Genomic DNA, 25,298 nt, shown 5'->3' on the forward strand with positions numbered 1-25,298 from the left:
CTAAGGAGCCCTGCTAGTGGTGTATGAGAAGAAAGCCATTCACGCTTTCACGCTATATATGGACCTCACTCTGCTTCATCCTCTCTTCTGAACTATTCCTACTGACAGGAAGTAAAAGAGGTTCTTTGGGGGGCTGCAGGAGCACTATGTCTAAAATATACCTCCCCACTTCTGCCCTGCACAAGATACATCTTTTCTCTTTCCTCCCAAGTGGGTCCCTCCTACAGACGTAAATAAATAAATAAAAATACTTCGGGGCGCCTTACAGAAACTTTGCACTGGTGAAAGTGCAATTGTGCATGTTACCAGCACCAGGGCAAACTATTGCCCTAGTGCATAAACACATTTTTTACATGTATGTTTGCAGCAGGGCAATATTTGCATTAGGGCAAACACAGACCTGGGTCAACAATGCATTGAACATATACATATTTGGACAGCAGCAAGTGCAATTTTCCAGGATATTTGTCCTAGTGCAAGCGTTCTAAAATGAGACCACTGATGTGCAGCCGCTGCCCGCCGTCTACAGACCCCCAATCAATACAGTAATACCTGGCGTCCAGAGGCAGCTCCTACCCCCAGTGTGGCTTTCTACCTCTGAACAGAAAATAGAAACAGAAAAGATAATACTAGCTCTCTTGCAGCCCTTGCCTCTACTTCTCTCCCCTGCCGTTCTCAAATGAATGTAACATGTATCCACTGTGCCCCGTTTGCTGCGGGACCGGATTCTGCAAACGCCCCTCTGACCTGGGCTTCCTTTGAATCCCAAGAGACCTGGTGAGGGTGGAGGAAGCAGCCCTGGGAGCAGAGGCAGGGGTGGACTGGCCTATAGGGAACTCTGGAGATTTCCCTGTAGGCCTCTGCACCCTGGGCCGCTTTTGTGTGGTATTTCCAAATGTTCCCATAGGAAAAGGGTTGGGCTGGCTGAAAATGTGCAATATGGGGCCACTTTGAACATTATTTCCAGGGCCTCTTTTGGTTCCCAGTCCACCCCTGAGCAGAGGAGGAGGTGCATAGAGTATCTCTGTGAAAGAAGGGTGGGAAGCACTCCGCCATTGTGCGTCACAGCGACGTATGACTCCCAGTATCCTGGGCTGCCTCTTTCAGCGGCTCAATAACACATGTACAATAATGCCTGTACGGTCGGTCCCAGTCACTGGTTGTTGCCTAAGGACAGCATGGTATGTCATGGTTAGACTACTCTCACTGTTAAAACGTTGTCTTCCAGTTTCTCGAAGAGGATTACTCACTCTACAATGTTCTCCATGACGTCACCAAAGAAGACCTGCAGCACATGAAACTACGGTATGTTGCAGAGCCCATTCCATCTTCATATGAAACTTTGCATTGGTTTCTTCCCATTATATATTAAAAGCAATATGCAGGTCTCAAAACAGCGTGGGAAAATGTCAAAATAAATTGCTCAGATGAGGGTGCATTTAAAGGTCTCTTCTTCTCGTTCCATCCTTTCATCCTTCCTGCAGATTACACACGAGCACTTGTGTTACCCTAATCGTTTTATCTGTCTTCCTATCACCCCTTCATCAAAGTATGAGAAGTAGAAAAATCGCGTTTTAAGAACCTATAAAGAAAATTCATCAGATGTAACTAGAATTCTTCCATAGATACCATTGGGGGCATTTTAAATGTGTTCAAGAAGTCGGTCACAAATGTATAATCTATGTTGAAATCCATAATATAAACTTGACAATGATCCCAGCCACGACAGGAGACCAGGATCACAGCTGCTTTGCTGTGCATCTTTGTCTTTCATGATAACACTAGAGTGTGCAGCCTTAATAATAATAATAATAATAATAATAATTCTTCTGTGATTGGTCATTGGCTTGGCAACGGAATGACCACCTGGTACAAATCAACTCAGATTCTCAAAGCTTAATTTTGGGACAAAGGAGATTTACAGAAATTCACAACGCCCACATCAATACCCAGAACAGCAAATTAACCCTATACCCTTATAAAAACAAAAAAAGTGATGATTAGAATGAGCAGAAAAACTATGAACGAAGCAAAGCCGCTTCACAGACAGCAACGGTAATGATATGATTACAGAAGACATTGACTGCCAGAGACCGATTCAAAATGGACAAGAAAGGAGTTGATATTAAAAACAATTGGTTTTCATCAAAACACACCCCACCCCATGATTACCCAAGAGTGGTCTATGGACAAATTCAAGAAATAAACATTAAGCTGTGCCTGAATTTGTATTTTATCAAAACAGTGTGTCATTTCAAAACGAAATAACTTACACATCAGGGAATAAGAGAGAGCAGAGGCAGTCCTAGGGTGAGGTGCTTTTTATATAAACGCTTTGTTGGATTGAATGACATATATCAGATGCTGAAGGGGTAACAGTAGATACATATACAAGGGACAGGGACCGGGACCTGATGACATAATATTTTCAAATTTTGGAACCTTAGGCCATTATTTAAATATTTACAAATTACATAGAGTAGTCCTGAGGGAAGAAGGCAGGAGAGATGGGTTTGTCAGTTGGTCGGGAAAGGAGAGACTGAGGAGTCTTGGAGGCTCCCTTCATTGCTAGCAGGTGGAGTGAAGGGGGCAAGTAGGCAGAAGGAACAAAAGTGGGAGGAGCACAGGAGGAGGGGGAGACTGATAGGGTGTGAAGTGACAAGGAGCGGAGAGTTTGAGAGCAAGAGTACAGAGAGATGCATTCAGAGAATGGTAATGAGGGAACAAGACCATTGATGGATTTATCGATGAGTAACAGGATTTTAAAGAGTGAGCAATTTTTCATGTGAGCCATCCTGCGTGATGACAGTTGGTAGCGGTAGGGGAGAATATGGGTAGGCTGAAAAGCGTGTGTGTCACCAAGTTGAGGACTGTGTTGAGGGGAGCAAAAGAGAAGAGGTTGGGTTTAGCCTGGGTGCGTTGGTGGTGTCCTTGATGAACTGGTGGTGTTTTTCAGGTCACTATCATGGACGAGACAGTGAGGAAGTCAGGGTAAAAGAGATAGATGGGGGAGAGTGTGATTGGAATTGGAGGCAGGGAGAAAGATGGCTTCTGTCTTTGAGGGCTTTAACATGAAGCAAGATAGGGCTATTCTGTCGGAATTGGTGGTTAGGCAGTTGGTTATATGTTCGGTGATTGCAGTGGTGAAGAAAATAATATTTCGGTATGATCAGCAAAGTGATGATGGTTAAAGCCCAAGGAGAAAATGAGCTTGCCAACGGAGGGGGTATAAAGAGTGAAAAGGAGTGGGCTGAGGATTGATCCATGAGGAACACCTACGGGAAGGGGTGTCGGGAAGAAGGTGCTGGAGTCCCACGAAATGAAGGATGAGCAGTCAGAGATAGGAGAACGCCCATTTGAGTAGGGTTCCTTGAAGCCAAGGAGGGAAAGACCTTGAAGTAGCGAGGGGTGACCCACAGAGCCAGGGAGCGCAAAAGTCTGAAAGGATGGCGTGGCTGGGTGGCCATGCGGTAGAGAGCAGGGCTTCAGAGCTCCGCATGATCCTGAATGCAAATCCGACAGGCTGGCTTTATTTGCTATATTGACGCTGTGAAAACACAACGAAAAGGTGTCTGAAGGCCCCCTGCATCACTGGGGAAAGTTTGTGGCAAATCAGCAGTGAGAACAAGCACAAAAGTATGGAGAAGATCCCCGTCACCAGAACCAAAATGGCAGGCGAAGGCAGTGCGGCTCGCTGAGGAGACCCGTGTTGCGTAGGCGCTCAGGACGGCCAGGCAAGACAACGGACGTTGAGATCTGACTGGTGGGGGCAGCCACACCACAGGCGGTGCTCATATAGAGTGCTGGAAGTGGGGGAGCAAAGACAGGACTCCAGGAACTGAGGAGGACCAGGCCCGCCCGGAGGACGTGGGGGGCGCAGGATAACTGGAGGGAGCCTGGCTGTGGCAGCACACTGGTCACTGTGATGCTGAAAGTGGGGCCAGAGCTAGAGAGGTGACATAACAGCACCAGAGTAGCAGACAACCCCCCCCCCCCACCAGCAAGGACAGCTCCTCGGGTGCCACCCCGCATCCTGGAGAGGCGGGGAGCCCCAGGAGCCCACAAACCCATCCCCCCTGTTGGGAGCATCACCAGATCGGAGCGCCTTGGCGGCATCACCTGACTGGAGTGCCCGGGTGGCGAACAACGGCATCTCCCCCGCCCCCGGGGTGGAAGCAGAGCAGGGCCCCTCTGGGCAGCGCCGCGCATGGCTGGGATGGTGCCCACTCCCCACAGCATGCAGCGAGAGCGGATGCCCCAGTCGGTTCACCAAGCACACCGGCAGGACCAAGAGGTTTCGGGCCCACCTGCCTGTGCCACAGTGAAGCCTATATCCGCTACCTCTACGCGAGGTGGCAAGGAGAGCCGTCCACCTGGACCGCAGTGGCAACGAGTAAAACAAGGACCGGCCGGACCCGCGCGGGCTCACACGTAGGTGAGCAGGACTTTGGCAGAGGGGGAAGTAAGGGAAAGGCCGAGGCCCGCCAAGTGGGAGAACTCAGCATTCGGTGCAATCCGGGGACATACCGTGAAGAGGAAGGCAGCAGCCCACTCCTATAGAACGCTGGTGAGAACGCCAATTTGGATATCGGTCTGGATCCATGGGGTTGAGCAGAGGACACACCGCTAAGACTATACAGTACCCCTCGGCCCGCTCAGACATGGCAGGGACATAATACGGCAGTGCCAGATACTGACACCTGCCCGCAGGGCGCCCTATGGCATACCAGTGCAGTCCGGACAAGTGCTCATCCCCACCGTAATAAGGGGTTGAGAGGAGAGAGTAACCCACACAGTGAGGGAAACACTAACACAACTCATTGAGTGGTCGGGGCACATGTCACAGGGCCACCAGGGGGCCAGTCAAGACAGGGAAAAGACACCTGTCCCCAGACAATAGTGGATGTGAGCAAAACGTGTGCATTATAAAGCTGATACATGGGAGACCACAATCCATGCCCATGCCACGACAGCGGCAGCAGCCCCAGCACGTGGGAAGATTGCAAATCCGCTTACACGACAAAAAGCTGATACGCGGGAGACCACAATCCATGCCTATACCACGACAGCGACAACGCATGCAGCCCCGGCACATGGAAAAGTATCAAGTCTATTTCCATGAGCCAACACAGCGCAGATCTATCCATTGGGAGAGGCCGAGAGTGGACCGCTGGAACAGCGCTAAACTCTCCGACCTGTACAGGAGAGGTAGGAGGTATAACACGAGGGCGCCAGATAAATTCAGGAGGTGCAACCAATGCGAAAGGGACGAATGCCCCACTCTGGTGGAGAACATCTGCTACGGGGGACATTAAGCCATGACTAGCATGCAACGTGCAGAGTGAATCCCCAGAAGACCTCAGGGTGCAGTAGGAAAACCGTGTGACGATGTAAGAACCGGACCCCAGGGCCCACTAGAAATCAGAGGGTGTGAGACCCCCCCTCCTCAATCACAATTAACCGCCGGAAACTCATGCTACGAATTCCTGCAGGACGCTGTATAACTCAGAAAAGAGGATACCGCCACACAATCAAGAGATAACATTGCCAGGGCTAGAGGATCACGCTCCTGGCACTGAGGAACCACTGAGGCGGGCAAAACGCCACGAGACTCAACATATCAAAAGGTGCTAGAGGCACCAGCATGGAATCCTTTGCCAAGAATCGAACAAAAGCCAACCTACCGTGTCGGATGCAAACATGGCTGCAAGCACCTCTGAACAGCATGAAGAAAGCAGAGGAGATGGCCCCATACTGGAGGCTATAGCGCCCTTGAAGGCGTCCCTTGAAAACAAGTTGGATTCGGTGATGGTGGATATGGGCCTCCTCCGACAAGATGTCAGGACCCTGGCAGACCGAGTGAGCATGGTGGAACAGCAAGTACAGAAGAACACCACCGATATAGCCACCACCCAGTCCCAAATGTCAGACGTATTGCAAAGGGTCAAAATCCTTGAACACAGGGCAGAGGATGCAGAAGGAAGGGCTCAGAGAAATAACGTTTGGATTGTTGGACTGCCAGAAGCCAAGGACCCCATGAACTGTGTCGAAAATCTGCTGCTGCAGGAGATTGGGGCAGGGGTCCTATCCCAAGGTTTCGCGGCGGAGAGAGCCCACAGGGCCCTGACCTCCTGGGAGCCCCCCTAAGATCAATGATCACCAAGATCATGAACTTTAAAGATGGGGAGAAAATATTATCATTTTCAAACGAAGTGGGGGGGAGTGGTGATAACCAGGAACTCCTCCAGAATAACTATCTACCCGGACTGCACAGTTCTGATCCAGAGACAGCGGGCGCGCTTCGGCCCGACCAAAGAACGTTTTAGGGTAGCATACATACATTACATGCTGCTATACCCTGCCAAGCTGAAGGTGATACAGGAAGGCAGATCGTACTTCTTTGACACAACGAAGGAGGCCCACGCATGGATGGATCAACAGGGCATCCCCCAACAGAGAGCCAGAAATGCTAATAATAACGAGAATCCTCCCCAGTGGTAACATGTGCGAACCGAACACCGGAAAATAACATTAAGACGCCATTGATGTGATGTAGGCTAGCAGTAATATAAATAAAGGAGCAGCAAACTTTAGTTCTGCCGCAGAAGATGACAGGACACGGAACCCCATTGAGTTTAACAAGTTCAGATGCTAGTTTTAAGGCATCACGCTGCGGCGGGCCTGCCCCACTTAGGGGGGGCAGCGCAAGAGAAGCAGCAGTGCCTCAGCACGGGGAGGGTGGCTGGGCGTTCATTCACAGTTCACGTTTTTTGTTCAGCACAATGAACAAAAAGGGGAGGGCTTTTTATACGACCAAGATGCAACAGCGGCGCAAACTAAAGAAGGACCACAATGGTAAGAAGGCCAGCACTGTGCATTACACTACCCAACCGGGAGCAAAACACTGGACCCATGAGACATGAAGTGAATAGGGACATTTGGGGACCAATTAACATGGCAAGCACGATGCCCATCATAAAGACAAGCGGCAGAGACAAAGGCAGGAGACCAGCTGGAAGCCCATGGGAATGGACGGGCCCACACAGGACAATGTAATAAGAACTCAGAAGATTTCACGATAGCGACCTGGAATGTCCAAGGGCTAAATGCATATGTCAAGAGGCTGCGGGTGCATACCTGGCTCAATACATCAAGGGTTTAAATAGCATTGCTGCAAGAAACCCACTTGACAAAACACAAGCAATCTAAGATAGCGACCAAGTGGGGTGGACAAATGTTTAGCTTGACCCACTCCACCTTTGCCATAGGGGTCCTAACGTGGATAGCTCCGGGAGTCTCATTCCATCTGCTAACCCAGGAACAGGACAAAGAAGGCACGTGGGATGCTGCAAGATAAGGAGGTGTGCTTGGTCAACACATATGCCCCGAACCAGGATGCATCAACATTCTTCCAGAAGCTGGCACCACGGCTATCCCTATACAGGTACGCAGCACTCATTTGGGCAGGTGATTTCAACTGTGCTTTGGACCCGCTCCTAGACCTTTCAGACGATAAACACCACAAGCCGGCTCCACCGGCGAAAGCACTCCGGAGAATTTTGGAGCAACTGAAGCTGGAGGACATCTGGAGGAATCTGCATCCAGACGCAGAGGGATACACCTATTACAGCACCCCGCATGGTACGTTTACACGAATATACTATCTTTTTACAGGTAGCGAGATACTAGGGGAATTTACTAACGTGCACCACAGAGCAAGAAAACTCTCAGATCACACCCCGGTGATGGCAACATGGGCGTACACACACAGGAGGGCTCCTATAACGACATGGAGGCTTAGAGCAGAGACCCTGTAAGAAGGGGTGGTCCAGGGGCATCTACAGGACACAAGAGATGAATACTTCCACCTCAACACTGGCAGCGTTGATAGATCGGCAAAGGTGTGGGATACCTTTAAGTTAGTAGTCAGAGGCGCAGCAATTGGGAAGACCGTGGGACTCAAAGGGAGGGTCATGACAGAACTTGCGGACATTAAATGAGAAATAGAGAGGATGGAATCACAGGCAGGCCGGTGGGTGGAGGAACCACCTGAATTGGTATCCATCAGGAAAGCAACCTGGGAGAAACTGGGGAATTTAAACTATGCAAAATATACACATAGACTACATGCTGAAGGGGATAAATCGGGGAGGCTCCTGCCTGGCTAACCAAACAGGAGGTTAAGAAAGTCCTGATCAACGCGATTAATAATAAAGATGGGGAAGAAGTGAGGACCCAAGAGGGTATAAACCAAGTCTTTTCAGAATTCTACGAGAATCTATACTCTAGCGCTTGCGAAGCACATAGTTCAGATATTGCAGATGCATTAGACCGGACTGGCCTCCCTAAGCTGGACGCTGACATGCACAGATGCTGGAGGGCCCCTTAACAGTAGAGGAAGTGGAGGCGATCATAGACAGCCTCCCAACGTCCAAGACCCCGAGACCCGATGGGCTACCCAGAGAGTTCTACAAGGCGTATAAGACGACTCTAGCTACCAAATTACTGGAGGTATATCAGGAGGCGTTTGAAACTGGCCACCTGCCAGATAGCATGCACAAATCCTTAATACTGCCCATCTTAAAACCGGGCAAACCCCCCCTAGATTCTGGCTCTTATAGACCCATCTCATTAATAAATCAGGACTTCAAAATCCTAACGGTGGTTCTTACCAGTAGGCTCAAAAGAATTGTACACATGCTAGTGCACCCGGATCAAACAGGATATTTCCTGGGGCGTAACACCTCGTGGAATATGCGGAGGCTACACCATGTTGTAGATCATACCAGTAAAGTGCAGGGCAAGTACGCAATAGCATCTTTAGACGCTGTTAAGGCCTTCGACTCCATAAACTGGAATTGTCTTCTCAGGTTCCTGACCCACTATGGTATGGGCGAGTGCTTTCTCGGATGGATAAGGCTGCTGTATAAAGACCCTAGGGAATAAAGACCCTAGAGCCAGGATTAAGACAGGGAGACATATTTCAGAAGCATGGAGAATATACAGGGGCACGAAGCAGGGCTGCTCGTTATCCCCAATGTTTTATATATTGGCGCTGGAGCCCCTGGATGTCTTCCTGCAAGCTACATATGCAAATATGGGGATATGCATAGACAATGTCACACATCTCTTGTCACTATACGCTGACGATATGCTCTTGTTTGTCACGAACCCCCGCAACAACCTCCCAGACCTACTGGAGGCGATAGACGCCTATGCCAAACTATCAGGTATCTCCGTTAACAAAGCAAAATCCATCTTGTATCCCCTAGCAGAACTTAGATTACTTCCCATTGACCACTTGCCACACCTGGGTCTTACATGGGCACCACGCACCTTCCGCTATTTGGGCGTCGACATATATCACACAAACACCATGGAGTTTTGGAGCACATTGGCGTTGGGGATGATAGGAAGAGCAGCCTTACTAAAAATGATGGTTCTACCCCAGCTGTTATATTACTTTACGAACATACCCTGCAATATCCTGAGGACATTTTTAAAGAAATTGAATAGAATAGTGAGAGAATTCCTGTGGGGAGGAGGGCGGAACAGAATAGCCTTACATGCACTGCAAAGGGACTACCTGTCCAGGGGAATCAACGTGCCGGACTACGAAAGATATTACCTAGCGAGGCAGCTCCAATTTGTGGTCTGATGGTTGGGGGATGAAGAATCTGTAGATTCACTGCTATTTCAGCCAGCACTGCTGTACTGCTACTTACGTGAAATCATCTGGATGGGAAACTGGGGCTAACGTTATGAAAAAGTGCGTGGAGGCTGGGAGAACTCAAGACCCCTGCTCCCTGCAGATCCCCCTAGCGGGACTAGTGGCCGCCAGACCAGATGCTCTAGCCACTTACAGGACACACTGGGATGCTAAAGGAGTGGCACAGGTGGGAGACCTATGGCAAGAGAGGAAATGGTGGACTTCAACACCCTCACAGTAGATAACGGAATACATAAAGGGCAACTCATGCTCTACCACAGTATGGTCCAAACCATTAAGAGGAGGTGGCCGGACCTCTCAGGGGTCGGGGAACTACAGGAGGACTTAGATAAGTGGAACGACATCTCCGAAGGAGGACACACGACATCAAGGCTATATGAGCAGCTCATGGGAACTGCGAACGCCAAGAAACTACAGGTGCGGAACCAATGGGAATCCGAACTCCAGAAGGCCTTCACAGATCACTAATGGTCAAGGGTTCTAAGATACACAAAAACGGTCTTGAGAAGTGCGAGATTTAAGCAGACACAGCTTTACGTCACCCACAGAGTGCACCTCACCAACAGAAACTTTCGGAAATGGGGAACAAAGATAGTCACATCTGCCCAAGATGTGCCACAGAAAATGCAGACATGCTCCACATGTTTTGGGGGTGCCCGATAATACAAACCTTTTGGGAAGGTATTAACGCAAGGGCGGCGATGGGCGGAGTGCAAATGCAGCAATGGATGCCAGAAAGCTACCTGCTGGGACTATTCCCCAGGGGTGGTGCACAAAGTACGCACATAGCCAAGATGAAGGACTTGATGTGTATCCTGGCAAAGCGCCAGATCGCTATGGCGTGAAAGACAGACACCGGGCCCAGGATAGAAGCTTGGTGGGCCAACTTCAATCGTTGGGTATTGGCAGAAACAGTAGTATGGACCAGTGCGATACAAAGAGGGTTGAGGGAAAGTAGCGACAAGCTGTTGGCTTGGAACACTCTTCTACAGGAAATGCTGGGAGCCAGGGACGACACTGACACTGAGGACCAGTGGGATTGGAAAGTGTGGGCCTGAACCCGGCGGACCAGGTTGGAAGCTCTACTGAAGGCGTCTAACCTGCTGAGGGTGTGGTCCTTGCACCCACAGGGTTGGGCGATTGCACTTGCAGCTGGACGAGGAATACCCGTGAATTGACTATACTAAGAAGAGCAAGTGCCATGATTATCGTAACTGAGAAAGACTCCCTGTAAGAAGTGCCATTAGTTTGTTATGTTTTGATGCTATGATGTTTGTTGCATTGTAGTTTTATGCTGTTATAAAATACAATAAAGAAATTAAAGAAAAATAATAAAATCTGAAAGGATGAGAATGGAAGAGAAGTGAACGTTTTGGGCAGTGGCAAGAGAATTGTTGATGTGGGTGGGCACAGTCTTGGAAGAACGTATGCCCTGAATCCAGATTAGATTGGGTCATCAGGTGAGTGTACCAAAAGATAGTTGACTGTATTGTTGAAGACAACCCGTTTAAGGATTTTAGAGTGGTAGAGAAGGAAAGACACAGGTCTGAGAAATTAGTCTTTTGGTGTCAGCACTTGGTTTCTTTGGGAGAGGGACAACTTGGTTCTTTTGTAACAGGCTGGGAAGATACCAGTTGAGAAAGATAGGTGAGGCGAGAGGAGGTGACAGGTGCAAGTTCCTTAACAATGTGTGGTGGAAAAAGGGTCCATTGAAGTGCTGAATGGGTTGGCAGAGTGAAGGATGGGTAGAAATTCAGAGGGGGTAGTATGGAAGATGGGAAATTGAGAGGAGAGTCTGGCAGAGATGAGGTGAAGGGAGAATGAGGAAGGGTAGACTCATTGTCCCATATTTGAGGGATTTTAGTGGAGAAGTAAGACCCCAAGTCTTCAGTGGAGGGAGAGGAGTACATTGAGCTTTTCTTGGGGTAAGAGGGAAAAGCATAGCCCGAAGAGGCATGGATTGGATGTGAGTGAGGGAGAAAACAAGAAAAGTCTACTAGTAGGATTTTACAATGTTGGGAGCTGTCGTAAGGGTCCGTAGAGAGTCCATAAAGGCAGTACGAAGTGTGGGGGATCTGTCTGTGTCAGTGGGTTAAGCAGCAAAGTATTGTTCTCAGTAGTTGGATGGCTGGGAGATCCATGTTTCAGGACATGGGCAGGAGGGGGTGAAACAGCAGACAGGATAGTGATGACCGAAGGGGGGTGAGGAGGCAGTGCAGAACTGATTTTGCTAACGGTGAGCCTAATGGAGTGAGTAAGTAGAGGGGAGAAGGCTTGGAGCAAAATGTTTACTTTGTCGAGGTAGGGACCTTGGAGTCAGACTTGAATTTACATTTGGTGATAGATGAGAGAAGGGGTTGGGAAAGTGGTGTAGGGCTCAGGGGATCAATTGTGGAAGCGTAGAGTAGAACAGCGTTGAACATAGCAATATTACATAAAGAGAGTTGCCTTGAGTGTGGGTTTGAGGGTTATGTGGGGTAGCAAGTGAGTTGTCAGAAAGAGTGCAGTCAAGTTGGAGCTGTTGGGCCTAAGTAGTATTGCTGTGATGCAAACAAAGTGGGAGACCCACAACAGTTAACGCATCAACGTGAAATTAAATGATGCACATAAGAGGGTCTGGCCTGGAAAGGATTAAGGCTCAATAGAAGGCCCTCTGAGAAATAAAACTGGAAGCGGAAAAGGTGTGGAATCTACTGCTAACACTTAGGGTACTGCACTAAACAAATATGAATTGAGTCACACTTATGCACTAGAAGTCTCCAAAGGATAGACCCCTGGGCGACTGTAAATATGAAATGCAGAACTAGCAAAGAGATGACTGTCTTTCAGGGGCGTTGCTAGGGGGGGGCCTAGGAGGGTATAGCCCCTGATCTTTTGGTTGTAGCCCCGGATAGAATCTCAGGAGCTACAGCCAAAAGACTAGCTAGCCCCCAGTCCCAACAGTTCTGACATCAGCTTAGCCCCGGGTCTTTTCCAGACCTAGCAACTCCCATGCTGTCTTTCCTTTCTATCTTCCACCACTCTTCTCCTCACTCCTCCCCTTATCGCAGCTGAACATATAGAGGCACTATTATGAGTGTACATTGTTATTATTTTTGTAATTCATATTTTAAACAACATTTTTGGGAGAGAAATGAGAACTAAAGATAGAGCAAAAATAAATCAAGTTAAATAACTTCATAAAACCAACCCTCCCATCACAACCCTCTTACGCTCTGTCCAGACCACCACATCATCACAAGTCCTCAGTAAATGCAAATTATTTTGTTTAAGAGAACTTTATGCTCAAACAAAGTTACTAATTATATTTGTGAAATTTAACTTTTGTACCCTAAAATATAACAGATATAAGGAAACCACAGGGAACCCAAAAGGGGAGATAAAAGCGGGCAGAGGAGGACAGAAGAAATTGAACAGCAAACTCACCTGTTCAAGTGTCACTCTTACTGCCAGCTGCCCTGCCAGTTCCCCCAAGGGAGTACTCCAAATACATCCAGCGCCAGTCAAGGGGACCATGTCCCCTATAAAGACAGAGCATCACAGGCAAGAGTTGGGCATCAGCATTCCAAGCATTTCCAGTCTCCATTTCATCCGCAAATAACCCGTCTGCACTTACTTGAACACATTTAAATTCCTACCTTGTATATGCCACTTTCAGTTTCACTGGGAATCCAAGTGCATCTGATATCCTGTTTGGAAAGATCAGCTGGTGAATCCATCGGCCATGCCCACCTCTGATGTTCACGATTTGCCAGCGAACTCTGCATCTGTGTTTGTTCCCATTCTACAACCTAAAATCCTGATGGTAAAAGGAACATTTCAGCAGCGGACTTATTACCCAGAGCATGTATCATAAAGACTAGCTCAGCAAACCCTTCAATGACTTCGGGAAAAGCCTACTCCCTTATTAGCGAAATTACTCAGTGTCTGGGATCACCTAGTGCCCCAGTGAGCATGGACCCCATTTTTCTAACTAAGGCATGTGGTCCGTGCTGCAGTTAACTATTGCGGGCACCCCTCCTCCCCCCTAGAATGGATGCAGGGGAGACTACTGGAGTGTTGCTGCAATTTGATTCCCACTGAAAATGTTGAACCTTGCAAGGAGGAAAGTATAAATCAACTAAAGACGGGCATATCTGATGAGCCCCAAGCAGCACCTAGCTAATTAAGCCAACGATCTGTCCTCAGGGGGTGTCCAAAGGGCTATTGCCTGGAGGACTAACCCCCCGAGACTGAGGACAGGGGAAATGTGGAAGAGGAGATGGTGGCTGCACCAACGGGGGTCACTAGTGACATTCTGTCAGACAACAGAATTTCTAGCCCATTCTCCCCTTTCGAGCAAGCGACAAACTCTGCGCTAAATCAGCCTGATGAGGGAGGCCCAGTTACCAATGTTTGTCAGTGTGGCATGGTGCTAACAGAAATCCTGATACTGAAAAATCAAGTCTTCTCTCTGATTGAACGGGTTGGAAAGGGGTGTGTGCAAGGGGGCACAATCGTTCGGCCAAAGGGATGAAAAGAGGCCCCCAGACAAAATCGGGGAAGTTGGTTTTTCGCTGCCTGAAACTAGCTCCAACATTGTCAGTGCCACCCAGGGCAGGAGGGGATATATTAATGGGATTGAAGTAAGCACCTATCTCACAACGGTATCAGTGGGTGACAGGGCAGTGCCTAAAATAGATCCTGAGGATTGCCCCATAGCCAGAACCTTTGCCGCCCTAGCCCCACCCTCCCCCCCACCCAACGTTTGCAGTCACTTGGCCCCAAGGTAGCTAGGGCACCAAGGGCAAATGTCATATTAGATAAGGCAACAATTAGGCTGGGCCAAGCCCCTTCCACTTTAATCACTAAAAACAGTAGGCCAACAATAACCCCGGGGGGAGGGGGGTGTCAATATATCTTCAAAGGGTCCCCAAATTAGCTTCAAACTACCATGAATCCGGTAAGAACATTCACTGGATCCGGGTAGGGAGGGGTTGTTTATTCATTATTCATTGCCCAGGAGCAAACTGTGAGTTGCACCATGTTTTGTCGACAGGGAGGAAAAGTCCTCGATTCTATCAGAATTGATCTTAGAGACTTGGGAATGGTAAAGTTCTTGTTGAACTTCAATATGAGATGCCATTGGCCGACAAATAGTGCAATAAAACTCAGTGCCTTGTCATGTGAAAATATACCACAGTGGTCTGTGCTCTCTGCTGTACCATTGGGGAACGGGGGAACGGGCGACCAGGCGCTGTTTTTTGGCCCAGAACTCCAAGGCACATGGTGCACTGACACTAGTTGGACATTTTCTTTGCTCCGTTCTGAGCCGTTTTTGCTATCTGTGTGATATAACTGGGCCTCAGTTAGACCACGCCCATCCCAATGCTGCTTTTAATTTGCTCGATTATTTTTGGCAAAATTAATTGTGATGTATTATATTCATCTTATAGTTGATGGATTGTATTTGATGTAAAAAACGTTTATGGCTTAACGATGATGATGATGATGATAACAGTTCTGATCAGGCTCATGGACCACACATAGATGATCCAATACACCCTATGTGCTGTGAGCAAAACGATAATAGCCTGTGTTTTGCACAACATTGCTATCTGCAGTGTCCTACATGTTGACATCAGCCATGGCTTACATCTGTCCTGCATGACCCAAATGCTGCAGCAGTTTGCGTATATGCGGAGGTGGTGAGGGGGCTGGTGGACCATTACTTCAAGATAGCATGACACGTGTCCAGTCATATATTGCTGGGGAAGTGTGACTTCATTGATGTGCACTGGGAGACCATATGTGGTCATCCCACATGTCTGGCCAGCACACATTAGTTGTGCTCCTACACCCCAGCCACATAAAGACGCAGGTCTATCAACAACACAGTGGCTGTGCCACTGATAATGTTCACAAAGACAGCTTAACACAACGTCTTTGTAAACAAACTGAATGCCCTTTCTGTGCTGATAATTCTTCATATATTACATATATTCTCTACCCCGTGTTGACGTTTCCCTTAGTTTTATTTATGTACTCCTTTCAATATTTTCATTATGAAACTTCACAACCAGGGGGATATCCTTCCCCGGGGTAACTACCAATTTCCTCCCCCATTACAGAGACTATCACCTTATTGTGCATAATAAGACTGCACCTGTCTATCTCGCTTAGAAGTGAATTCAACTCGGGCAATGGCCTCTGCTCGAATAAGGATGGCAGACTTAGAAATGCACTGGTAAAACACCCCACCTTCGCTACCACCACCTGTACAGCATGATGCAGCACTGCTGGGTTCCGAACACAGCATGGAGGGTTTTGTGTTTCAACACGCTTTCATCCATTGAACCCCCTTCCTGCCAAATCAATCACAAGGGCGTAAGTGTTTTTACTGGCAGTATTTTGGTATCGGCAGTAGCAGGTTATGGAGAGATCAATATTATCATCTATTGCTATAGCGGTGGTGGTGGTCCAGGCAGTGCTTTCATCTTGGTAGTACTTGGGCTACCCCCAATTGTGTAGCACCATTCCGCATCAGAGCATTACAATACAGAAAGGCCCTGTTAGTGTTCCCAGACGTGGTCCCATTCACCTCATTTCAGTAGTGTTGAGAGTCTTTCCCTTGCCCCTTCCAGGCGTGGTCCCATTTGCCTTATTTCTGTATTGTTTATAATCTTTACCTTGCACCTTCCAGGCGTGGGCCCATTCACCTAATTTCTGTTGTGTTGAGAATGTTTCCCTTGACCCTTCCCAGACATGGTCCTATTCACCTAATTTCTGTAGTGTTGAGAATCTTTCCCTTTCCCCCTCACAGGCGTGGTCCCATTTGCCTTATTTCTGTAGTTATGAGACTCTTTCCCTTGCCCCCCCTCCAAGGTGTGTTCCCATTCTCCTCATTTCTGTAGTGTTGAAAATCTTTCCCTTGCCCCCACCCAGGTGTGGTCCCATTCGCCTCAATTCTGTAGTGTTAAGAATCTTTCCCTTGCCCCTTCCAGGCATGGTCCCATTCACCTAATTTCTGTATGTTGAGAATCTTTCCCTTGCCCCTTCCAGGTGTGGTTTCATTTGCCTCATTTCTGTATGTTGAGAACCTTTCCCTTTCCCCCTCACAGGCGTGGTCCCATTTGCCTTATTTCTGTAGTGTTGAGAATCTTTCCCTTTCCCCCTCACAGGCGTGGTCCCATTTGCCTTATTTCTGTAGTTATGAGACTCTTTCCCTTGCCCCCCCTCCAAGGTGTGGTCCCATTTGCCTCAATTCTGTAGTGTTAAGAATCTTTCCCTTGCCCCTTCCAGGCATGGTCCCCTTCACCTAATTTCTGTAGTGTTGAGAATCTTTCCTTTGCCCCTCCCAGGCGTGGTCCCAATAGCCTCAATTCTGTAGTGTTAAGAATCTTTCCCTTGCCCCTTCCAGGCATGGTCCCATTCACCTAATTTCTGTATGTTGAGAATCTTTCCCTTGCCCCTTCCAGGTGTGGTTTCATTTGCCTCATTTCTGTATGTTGAGAACCTTTCCCTTGACCCTTACCAGCCGTGGTCCCATTCACCTTATTTCTGTAGTGTTGAGAATCTTTCCCTTTCCCCCTCACAGGCGTGGTCCCATTTGCCTTATTTCTGTAGTTATGAGACTCTTTCCCTTGCCCCCCCTCCAAGGTGTGGTCCCATTTGCCTCAATTCTGTAGTGTTAAGAATCTTTCCCTTGCCCCTTCCAGGCATGGTCCCCTTCACCTAATTTCTGTAGTGTTGAGAATCTTTCCTTTGCCCCCTCCCAGGCGTGGTCCCAATAGCCTCAATTCTGTAGTGTTGAGAATGTTTCCCTTGCCCTTTACAGGCATGGTCCCCTTCACCTAATTTCTGTAGTGTTTAGAATCTTTCCCTTGCCCCTTACCAGGCGTGGTCCCCTTCACCTAATTTCTGTAGTGTTGAGAATCTTTCCCTTGCCCCTTACCAGGCGTGGTCCCCTTCACCTAATTTCTGTAGTGTTGAGAATCTTTCTCTTGCCCCTTCACAGGTGAAGTCCCATTCGCCTCATATCTGTAGTGTTGAGAATCTTTTCCTTGACCCCTCCCAGGCGAGGGCCCATTTGCCTCATTGTTGTAGTGTACAGAATCTTCCCCTCCCAGACGTGGTCCCATTCACCTGATTTCTCTAGTGTTGATAATCATTCCCTTGCCCCCTCCCAGGCGTGGTCCCATTCACCTAATTTCTGTAGGGTTGAGAATATTTCCCTTGGCCCCTCCCAGGCATGATACCAGTTGATTCATTTCTGCAGTGTTGAGAATCCTTCCCTTGCCCCTTCCATTCATGGTCCCATTTGCCTCATTTCTGTAGTGTTGAGAATCTTTCCACTGCCCCCCCCCCCAGGTGTTGTCGCATTCTCCTCAGTTCTGTAGTGTTGACAATCTTTCCCTTGACCCTTACCAGCCGTGGCCCCATTCACCTCTTTTCTGTAGTGTTGAGAATCTTACCCTTGCCCCTTACCAGGCGTGGTCCCATTCTCCTAATGTCTCTTGCCCCCTCCCAGGCATTTTCCCTTTCGCCTAATTTCTTTAGTGTTGAGAACCTTTCCCTTGCCCCCTCCCAGGCGTTGCCCCAATCACCTCATATCTGTAGTGTTGAGAACCTTTCCGTTGCCCCCTCACAGGTGTGATCCCATTTGCCTCATTTCTGTAGTGTTGAACAAGAGTGCAGCCAGCGGGTGGCAAATAAGTGCAGGAGAGGGGACTGTAGGGTTACAGATACAGAACGCAAGTGCAGGGGAGCCAAAAGACAGTGCAGGATTGCAGCTGGACAGGCAGGGACCTGGGCTCGAATTCAGTGGATGACCAGGTGACCATTGCATGGAACAGGCCAGTGATCAGCAAGGGAGAGGAAGAGAGAAGGCAGAAGCAAAGAGAAAGGTCTTGAGTTGCTTCCGGAACCAGAGATGGTTCTGCTCAAGTTTCAGAGAGGCAGAGAGGCTCTTCCAGAGGGAGGCCCGAGCTGAAGAAAGAGATCTGCGCCCAAATCTTTGCTTGGAAAAGCAACTGACCCTCAAAGAGTTGGATGTGGAAGAGCGGAGAGCTTGAGAAGGCAGATATTTAGGAAGAGAGAGTTGGAGGAAGTGTGGTCCCAGACCTGAGAAAGCCTTGTGGACAATGCAAACGGTCTTGAACTTGCTGCCACTGGTAGCCGGTGAAGGGATTTCAGAGCTGGAGAGATATGATCCCTGGACTTGAGACCAAGGAAAAGACTTGCAGTGCTGTTATGGATAGGTTGTAGAGGATGGAGAGTAGAGGCAGGAAGATTTAGAAAGAGGTTGTTGCAGTAGTATAGCCTAGACAGAACCAGAGCTCTGGAGACAGTGAGCTTCTGGGGGAAGGTGGGGAAGGGAAGAATATCTCGGAGGAGGTGCAGCTGGTAGTTTGACTTTTTAGAGACGTCAGAGATGTGAGGAGAGAAGGATAGTGTGGAGTAGAAGATGACCCTGAGGTTCTAAGCCTCACAGGCAGGAGAAGGAAGAGGGCCCAGGGTGGCCGGCCAGAGAGTGAGAGGAAAGGAGGGAACTGGTGTTCCAATTAGGAGGATTTATCTACTCGGAGAGCAGGAAGGAAGGTAAAAAGAAGTACATACACTACAGCAATGAGGTGAATGGGACCATTCCAGGGAGGCATCAAGGGAAAAATTGTAAACACCACAGAAATGAGGCAAATGGGAGCACGCCTGTGAGGGGCAAGGGAAAGATTCTCAACACTACAGCAATGAGGTGAATGGGGACAGTCTTATTGGCATTAAGGCAGAGATCATTGGCAGCACTCCACTCCTGAATTGCGGAAAGACAGTCTGGAATGAGAGAAAGAGTAGAGGCAGCTGAGGGCAGCCTGAACGAGAGCTGAGTGTCATCCTCATAGCACTGTTAAGTTGGAACAGTGGGCTGCTGTGCGGTGGGCAAGAGGTGCCAAGTATTCGTTGAACAGCCAGGGAGAAAGATTTGACCCCTGGGGAACCCCACAGGTAGAGAGAGATAGAGCAGAGGAAGGACCCCAGTTGGACTTGGGAGGGTTGATTAGTTAGAAAGGAGGTCTGCCAGGCCAGGGCCTGGTCAGTGATACCAAGGTTATCACGGAGACGGTTGAGCAGGATGGCATGGTTGACCGTATTGAAAGCAAAGAAATATTGATCAGTATGAGGACAGAAGGAAGGTTACAATCGAGGTTGTAGAGCAGGTCTTCCACTTGCCACTTTCCTTATTCGTAGTCCAATTCACCCCATTTCTGTAGTGCTGAGAATCTTTCCCTTGACCCTTTCCTAATTCGTGGTCCCATTCACCCCATTTCTGGAGTGTTGAGAATCTTTCCCTTGCCCCTTCACAGGTGTGGTCCCATTCGCCTCATTTCTGTAGTGTTGAGAATCTTTCCCTTGCCCCCTCCCAGGCGTGGTCCCATTCACCTAATTTCTGTAGTGTTGAGAATATTTCCCTTACCCCTTTCCAGGCATAGTCCCATTTGCCTCATTTCTGCAGTGTTGAGAATATTCCCCTTGCTCCCTCCCAGGCATGGTCCCATCCACCTCATTTCTGTAGTGTTGAGAATCTTTCCCTTGCTGCCTCCCAGGCACAGTCCCATTTGCCTCATTTCTGTAGTGTTGAGAATCTTTTCTTTGACCCCTGCCAGGCACGGTCCCATTCACCTCATTTCTGTAGTGTTGAGAATCTGTTCCTTGCTGCCTCCTAGGCATGGCACCATTCACCTTATTGCTATAGTGTTAAGAATATTTCCCTTGCCCCTCACAGGCGTGGTCCCATTCACCTCATTGCTGTAGTGTAGGTACTTCTTTTTACCTTCCTTCCTGCTCTCTGAGTAGATACATTTTCATATTATTGGAACTATGTAAATGTTCTATTTTTACCCATATTTTCTTAGCATTCACTGCTGGAAGTTGCCCCTTTGCTGTGCTCACTGATATTTTATATTTAAGGGAACTGGTGATCAGAGAGATAAAGTAATGTTGCCTAATTCAAATAATGTGGCCATGTGCAGAAGAGGAAATACGAAACTAAGGTCTCTGGGTCATCAGTTGATAATTTTGTCAATAGATGACATCTTCCATCTAATTATTCCTATTGTTCTTTGGCTCCAGAAATAAGGATTCCCCCAAGGATCCCTTGACACAGAGTTCTGAACCCCATAAATAGGTCCCCCGTTTTAGTCTGCTTTTCATGTGAAATAAACGTACAATCATTCGTGTTTGGCATTGTGTATTATTATGTTAAACAAAAAAGCAGTGGGGGAAAGGTTTGGAATCAATCATCAATGGTGGTAGTGTTGGGGGCAAGCCTCCAAGGCATAATTTTTCATCCTGCTCAGCTGTTGCAAAATGGGAAAGCCTATATGTAAATCAGACTGGCTCCATCCCAAAAGAGGTAGCCCGGCTTGAACTGCTATGATAGGTTATATATATGATAGGTTATTTAAAACAAGCTTAACACAGAGGTGTCTAAGCGCGGAACCGGAGATCGAACCTGTGTTGATCCATGTTGTCTTGCTTGCAAGGCAAGCACGTTTCCCTGAAGCTATGCCTAACAAGGCTGAAACATGTCTGGAGTTCCTTCTATTCTCGTGAAGGAAAGGTGGGGTTGTTTAAAAGCTCAAGCCAGACTGCTCCCATTGGTTGAAGGAACAAGACTGATTTGCCTATGGGCGGTCCCCTTCTGGGGACTGAAATCCCTCCACTGGCTCCTCGTGGCTGCACGGATTAAGTTCAAGACCCTCTTCATTATCCTCAAGGCTTTCTGGCTTTCTGGGGCCAGGGCCCACACTATCTACAATGTTCTCGTCCTAAATACTCTCCCTCTAGAGTCTTTCGCTCATCCTCCTCCAACTCTCTGCGAGTGAGCTTCTTTTACAAACATAGATTTGGGGGTAGATCTTTATCCTCTGCAGGTGCTTCCCTCTGGACCAGCCTCCCTGCCTGCCTCCGCCTTGAGCCAGAGCACCTTAAATTCCAGAAACTCCTCAAGACCTTCCTTTTCTCTTCCTCCTTCTCTCTCTCTCTCCCCTGCTAACCTGCTGTCTTTTCTCTCCACCCTCCTTCTCCTCCCTAACTCTGTTCAGTTTTTGCTGACTGGTTGCCTGGTTCACCCCCAGAGCCTACAGTTCCCAGGCTCACCACCAGTCTTTTGCACTTGCCTCTGGGCCTGCTGCACTTTGTTCAACATTACTGCAATTTCATCTTACGCTCCTTGAGTGGGGCAACCTCTCTGCACTTAACCCAGGGTCCTGCTTGACCGGACTCTTGTCTTCCCCCCCAGTTCCCCCACTCCCCCCGCGTCTCTGCTCCTCTGTCTGTACGTTTCCATTACCTAAATGTACTAGGACCAGTTAGTTTGTCTGTCCTGCTCCCCCCAACCCCCACCCCCACCATATTTCCAGCTCTCCTCCCAAGCTTGGGCTCAACTGTGCCACTTAATGCACTTGCACTAGGAGAAATGTCATCAGGCATAGTATGCTGTTTTTTCTGTTTAGATCATTCAGAATCTTCAAGGCCCAAGAATGATTACTGTATTCCCTTGTTACCTTCCTGCCTTGGAACGCTTTGAAGCACTTTACCTGTGTATAACTGCTATATAAATAAACAATAAATAAATACATGGAAAACTATACAATCATTACTTTTGGGTGTGTATTTTGAATCCCCTGAAGTAGAAGAAGGTGTGCCCAGACATGGGCCCCTTGCTAGCTGTGTCTTGTTAAGCAAAATGCACCTCATTGATGATGCTCAGCAAGGCTGGAGCATGTCTTGTGTTGCTTAAATTCTAGTGCAGAGGGCATCTGGCCTAGCAATTCCATCCCCACTGTGACCTCTGGAAGCTGGCCCGAGCAATGCAAGCATTTATGATTATTTCAACGCTTTTAATCCTTCTCTTTTTAGTGTCTGTTATTATCGTGGCACCCTTTTAAGACATAAATATATGAACTCTCAAAAAGAGCCTGCGCCACGTTTGGTTTAGAAATCACTTTCTTTTTTTAATATTATTTGTTTGATTGATTTTAACAAAGTTTAATTCCACAACTCTGGATAGCCCTTCTTGATTTCACGTGTTTCGGCATCCTGTGCCTTTTTCAAATCTGGGCATGATTTGTGTTTTTACCAATTTACTTCCACATCTATGTACATTAAATTTATGACAGAGATCAAGGAGTGGTGAAAGGGAGGAGATATAGGGCCTGATTCACAGAAGCGTGTTATAATGGCAAAACCCCATTGGCAAAATGCTTGATGAATAAGGGTCTTAGGGTTTGGTACATAGACTAAAAAACACACCATATAAATTAAAGGTTTTTAAATGATGATATATCATAGCGGCTGACAAATCCTGCAATATTACCTCTATACGTAATCATATAGTTGATAGAGTGAAAACAATATGTGTACTCAACGAATTAAAGGGTAAGAAGGTTCAACCATTTTACATATACTTTCCGAGATATTTTATTCAGCACTTCCACTTGTAAATGTTTCAAAACAGCATCTATTCGATGTCAAATCATGTAATCAACCCATCTATATTCTCACATTTTTCATATACAAATGAACAACCCACTGGTGCCTTTCCCTACTGTGTACATACTATGGATGTCATTTCAAATCAGCATCTATTAGTTCTATGTCAAATCATGGCATTAACTCATCTATATTCTCATATTTTTCATATGTAAGTGGGCAATACACTGGTACCTTACCATACTGTGGATGTCCTCTTGTTCAGTTCGAAGCAACTTCAATTCAATGGGATAATCCCACCTGCAATGAGATACATGATCTCTTTCACATTTACTGTAAACTTCTGTTCATATTGTGCACCTGTCTCTCTTCTATCTGTTTCACTGATAAGCATCCCCCATTTTTTGATTTATTGCCTTTAAGTCATATGCCCTATTTCATATTGTTCAAAACTACAAACCTAGCGCGTGTTCTCACGCGTGCTTGGATGGATATTTGGGCTAATGTGCACTGTTTTCAAGATAGGACCTTTATCGAGATATTGGAGCCTTCCCATTTTTTATTTCTCCCATTTTTCTGAACTAAGAAATAATGTATTAATACTTTTAACAGGCCATTCAGAACTATTGCTTCTTATAATCTGCTTACCCCAAAGTAAAAGAAGTTACAAATATGTACAAAAGTCCTGCGAATTCTATTCTAGCCATTAGTCCATCTTAAAAATGAATACTCACTAAATTAACAAATCAAATCTTCTGTGCACGTTCATAATGCTATTCCTTATGTATTATTTATTATCTTGTAACTTCAATAAAAGGGGATCTAGCCTTTTCAACAAGAGGAGGGACGCATTAGCATATAAGCAAGTGCCTGAAATGTGAAGTTGTCAATGTAGAGACATCACTAGTAATGTCCAACGCTGTTTGAAAAAATCCTTACTTAAAACACATATATAGACAACACAAAATAATCAGTAGACTGACATTTCTGGAAGCAAGTTTCTTTTTTTATTTTTTTATTTTATTGAGCCCGCATTTCAAAATATGTCAGAAGAGTAGGTAGGAAACAGAAATGTGTTCTAGTGGCTTGTTAATGTTGTAACCTGGGTCCCTTGCTTGGCTCGGGCATATGACCAACGTTGTGTGGTTCTGGTTCCATCACTTAATGCTAGGTTATGTCGCAGGGATTTATATCCTGCACCGCTGCCATTTGCATGGTTATCTGGCACTAAACATGTAAATATATGCAATGCAAACAAAACAAATGTGCTGTCTAACACTGCTCTAATTACATGCTCTTGCTCCATTCCTTAAGAATTCTAGTTCCTGTAATCTGATCTCACCTAGACTCCGCCCACCCAATCATTGTATGTTAAGCGCCTCATGTTTGAGTTGTTCATTCTACCATAAAATTGACTACGTAAGGTGCTCCTCTGCCCCTTGGAATGAGGTCCGTGCTATATATATTACAAACTAAAAAACACATTCGGCCCCGGTGCTCATTATCTGTTCCCATCCGAGGTTTCACAGAACAGTTGCTTGGCTACCGCGTTCCTCTTTTTACAAAAGCATATAGTTCATCAGGACGGGCCCACGGCCACTCTGTTCCTCATTTCACAAAAATGTCCACTCACTTTCACATTAGCCTCTCGGATCTCTGCACGCTCTCTTTCCCTTACGCTTTTCTCTTGAATGGCTTTCAACACATTTCACTTTCATTATTCACTGTTCTTGTATCTTTTACGGAGCGTTCAACAACGTGCCTTCTCACACAGCACTGCTCTGTTAATTTGTTTCTCATTGACTCCCTCACCAGCTAAATACTTTCAAGCTTTCAATTCAGTGTCTTTATCCTTCAATGCATAGCCTTGCATGTAACACTGCAGCTTTCACATTCACATGTATCACAAACCGGGCTCTCCCTTTCTTTGAACTCACCGGTTGCGATTGCTTTTGTGCGGCCCTCAGTTTTCAACTCATCAAGGTCGGGGTATTGCCCACATGCCCTTCAGACACTCATGGGCGGCCTCACGGCCCAGGCTAGAAAATGAGCAGCTTGCTGGTGCATGGAGTAAAGGGCCTAGCCGGCCTCTTGGCTCCCT

General features: G+C 47.3%; 1 protein-coding gene and 1 long non-coding RNA gene across 3 annotated transcripts in view; one reads left to right on the top strand and one right to left on the bottom strand.

Moving 5' to 3' along the window:
• Positions 1-25,298, top strand: part of MAP3K15 (mitogen-activated protein kinase kinase kinase 15) — a 1,358,420-nt gene that overhangs the window by 1,305,570 nt on the left and 27,552 nt on the right. For both annotated transcript variants that reach the window (XM_069637110.1, XM_069637109.1), the window contains exon 28: positions 1,229-1,305. In XM_069637110.1, coding sequence (XP_069493211.1) covers positions 1,229-1,305 — 77 coding nt within the window. The remainder of the gene's footprint in view (positions 1-1,228; positions 1,306-25,298) is intronic.
• Positions 1-25,298, bottom strand: part of LOC138526401 (uncharacterized) — a 309,600-nt gene that overhangs the window by 272,716 nt on the left and 11,586 nt on the right. Inside the window, exons 2-3 of the long non-coding RNA XR_011283570.1 lie at positions 23,437-23,497; positions 13,369-13,529 (exon numbers count right to left, since the gene is read on the bottom strand). This is a non-coding gene — a long non-coding RNA (uncharacterized lncRNA). The remainder of the gene's footprint in view (positions 1-13,368; positions 13,530-23,436; positions 23,498-25,298) is intronic.

This window comes from Ambystoma mexicanum, chromosome 7p, assembly GCF_040938575.1.
Source record: "Ambystoma mexicanum isolate Mex_15411 chromosome 7p, UKY_AmexF1_1, whole genome shotgun sequence".
Taxonomy (NCBI): Eukaryota; Metazoa; Chordata; class Amphibia; order Caudata; family Ambystomatidae; genus Ambystoma; species Ambystoma mexicanum.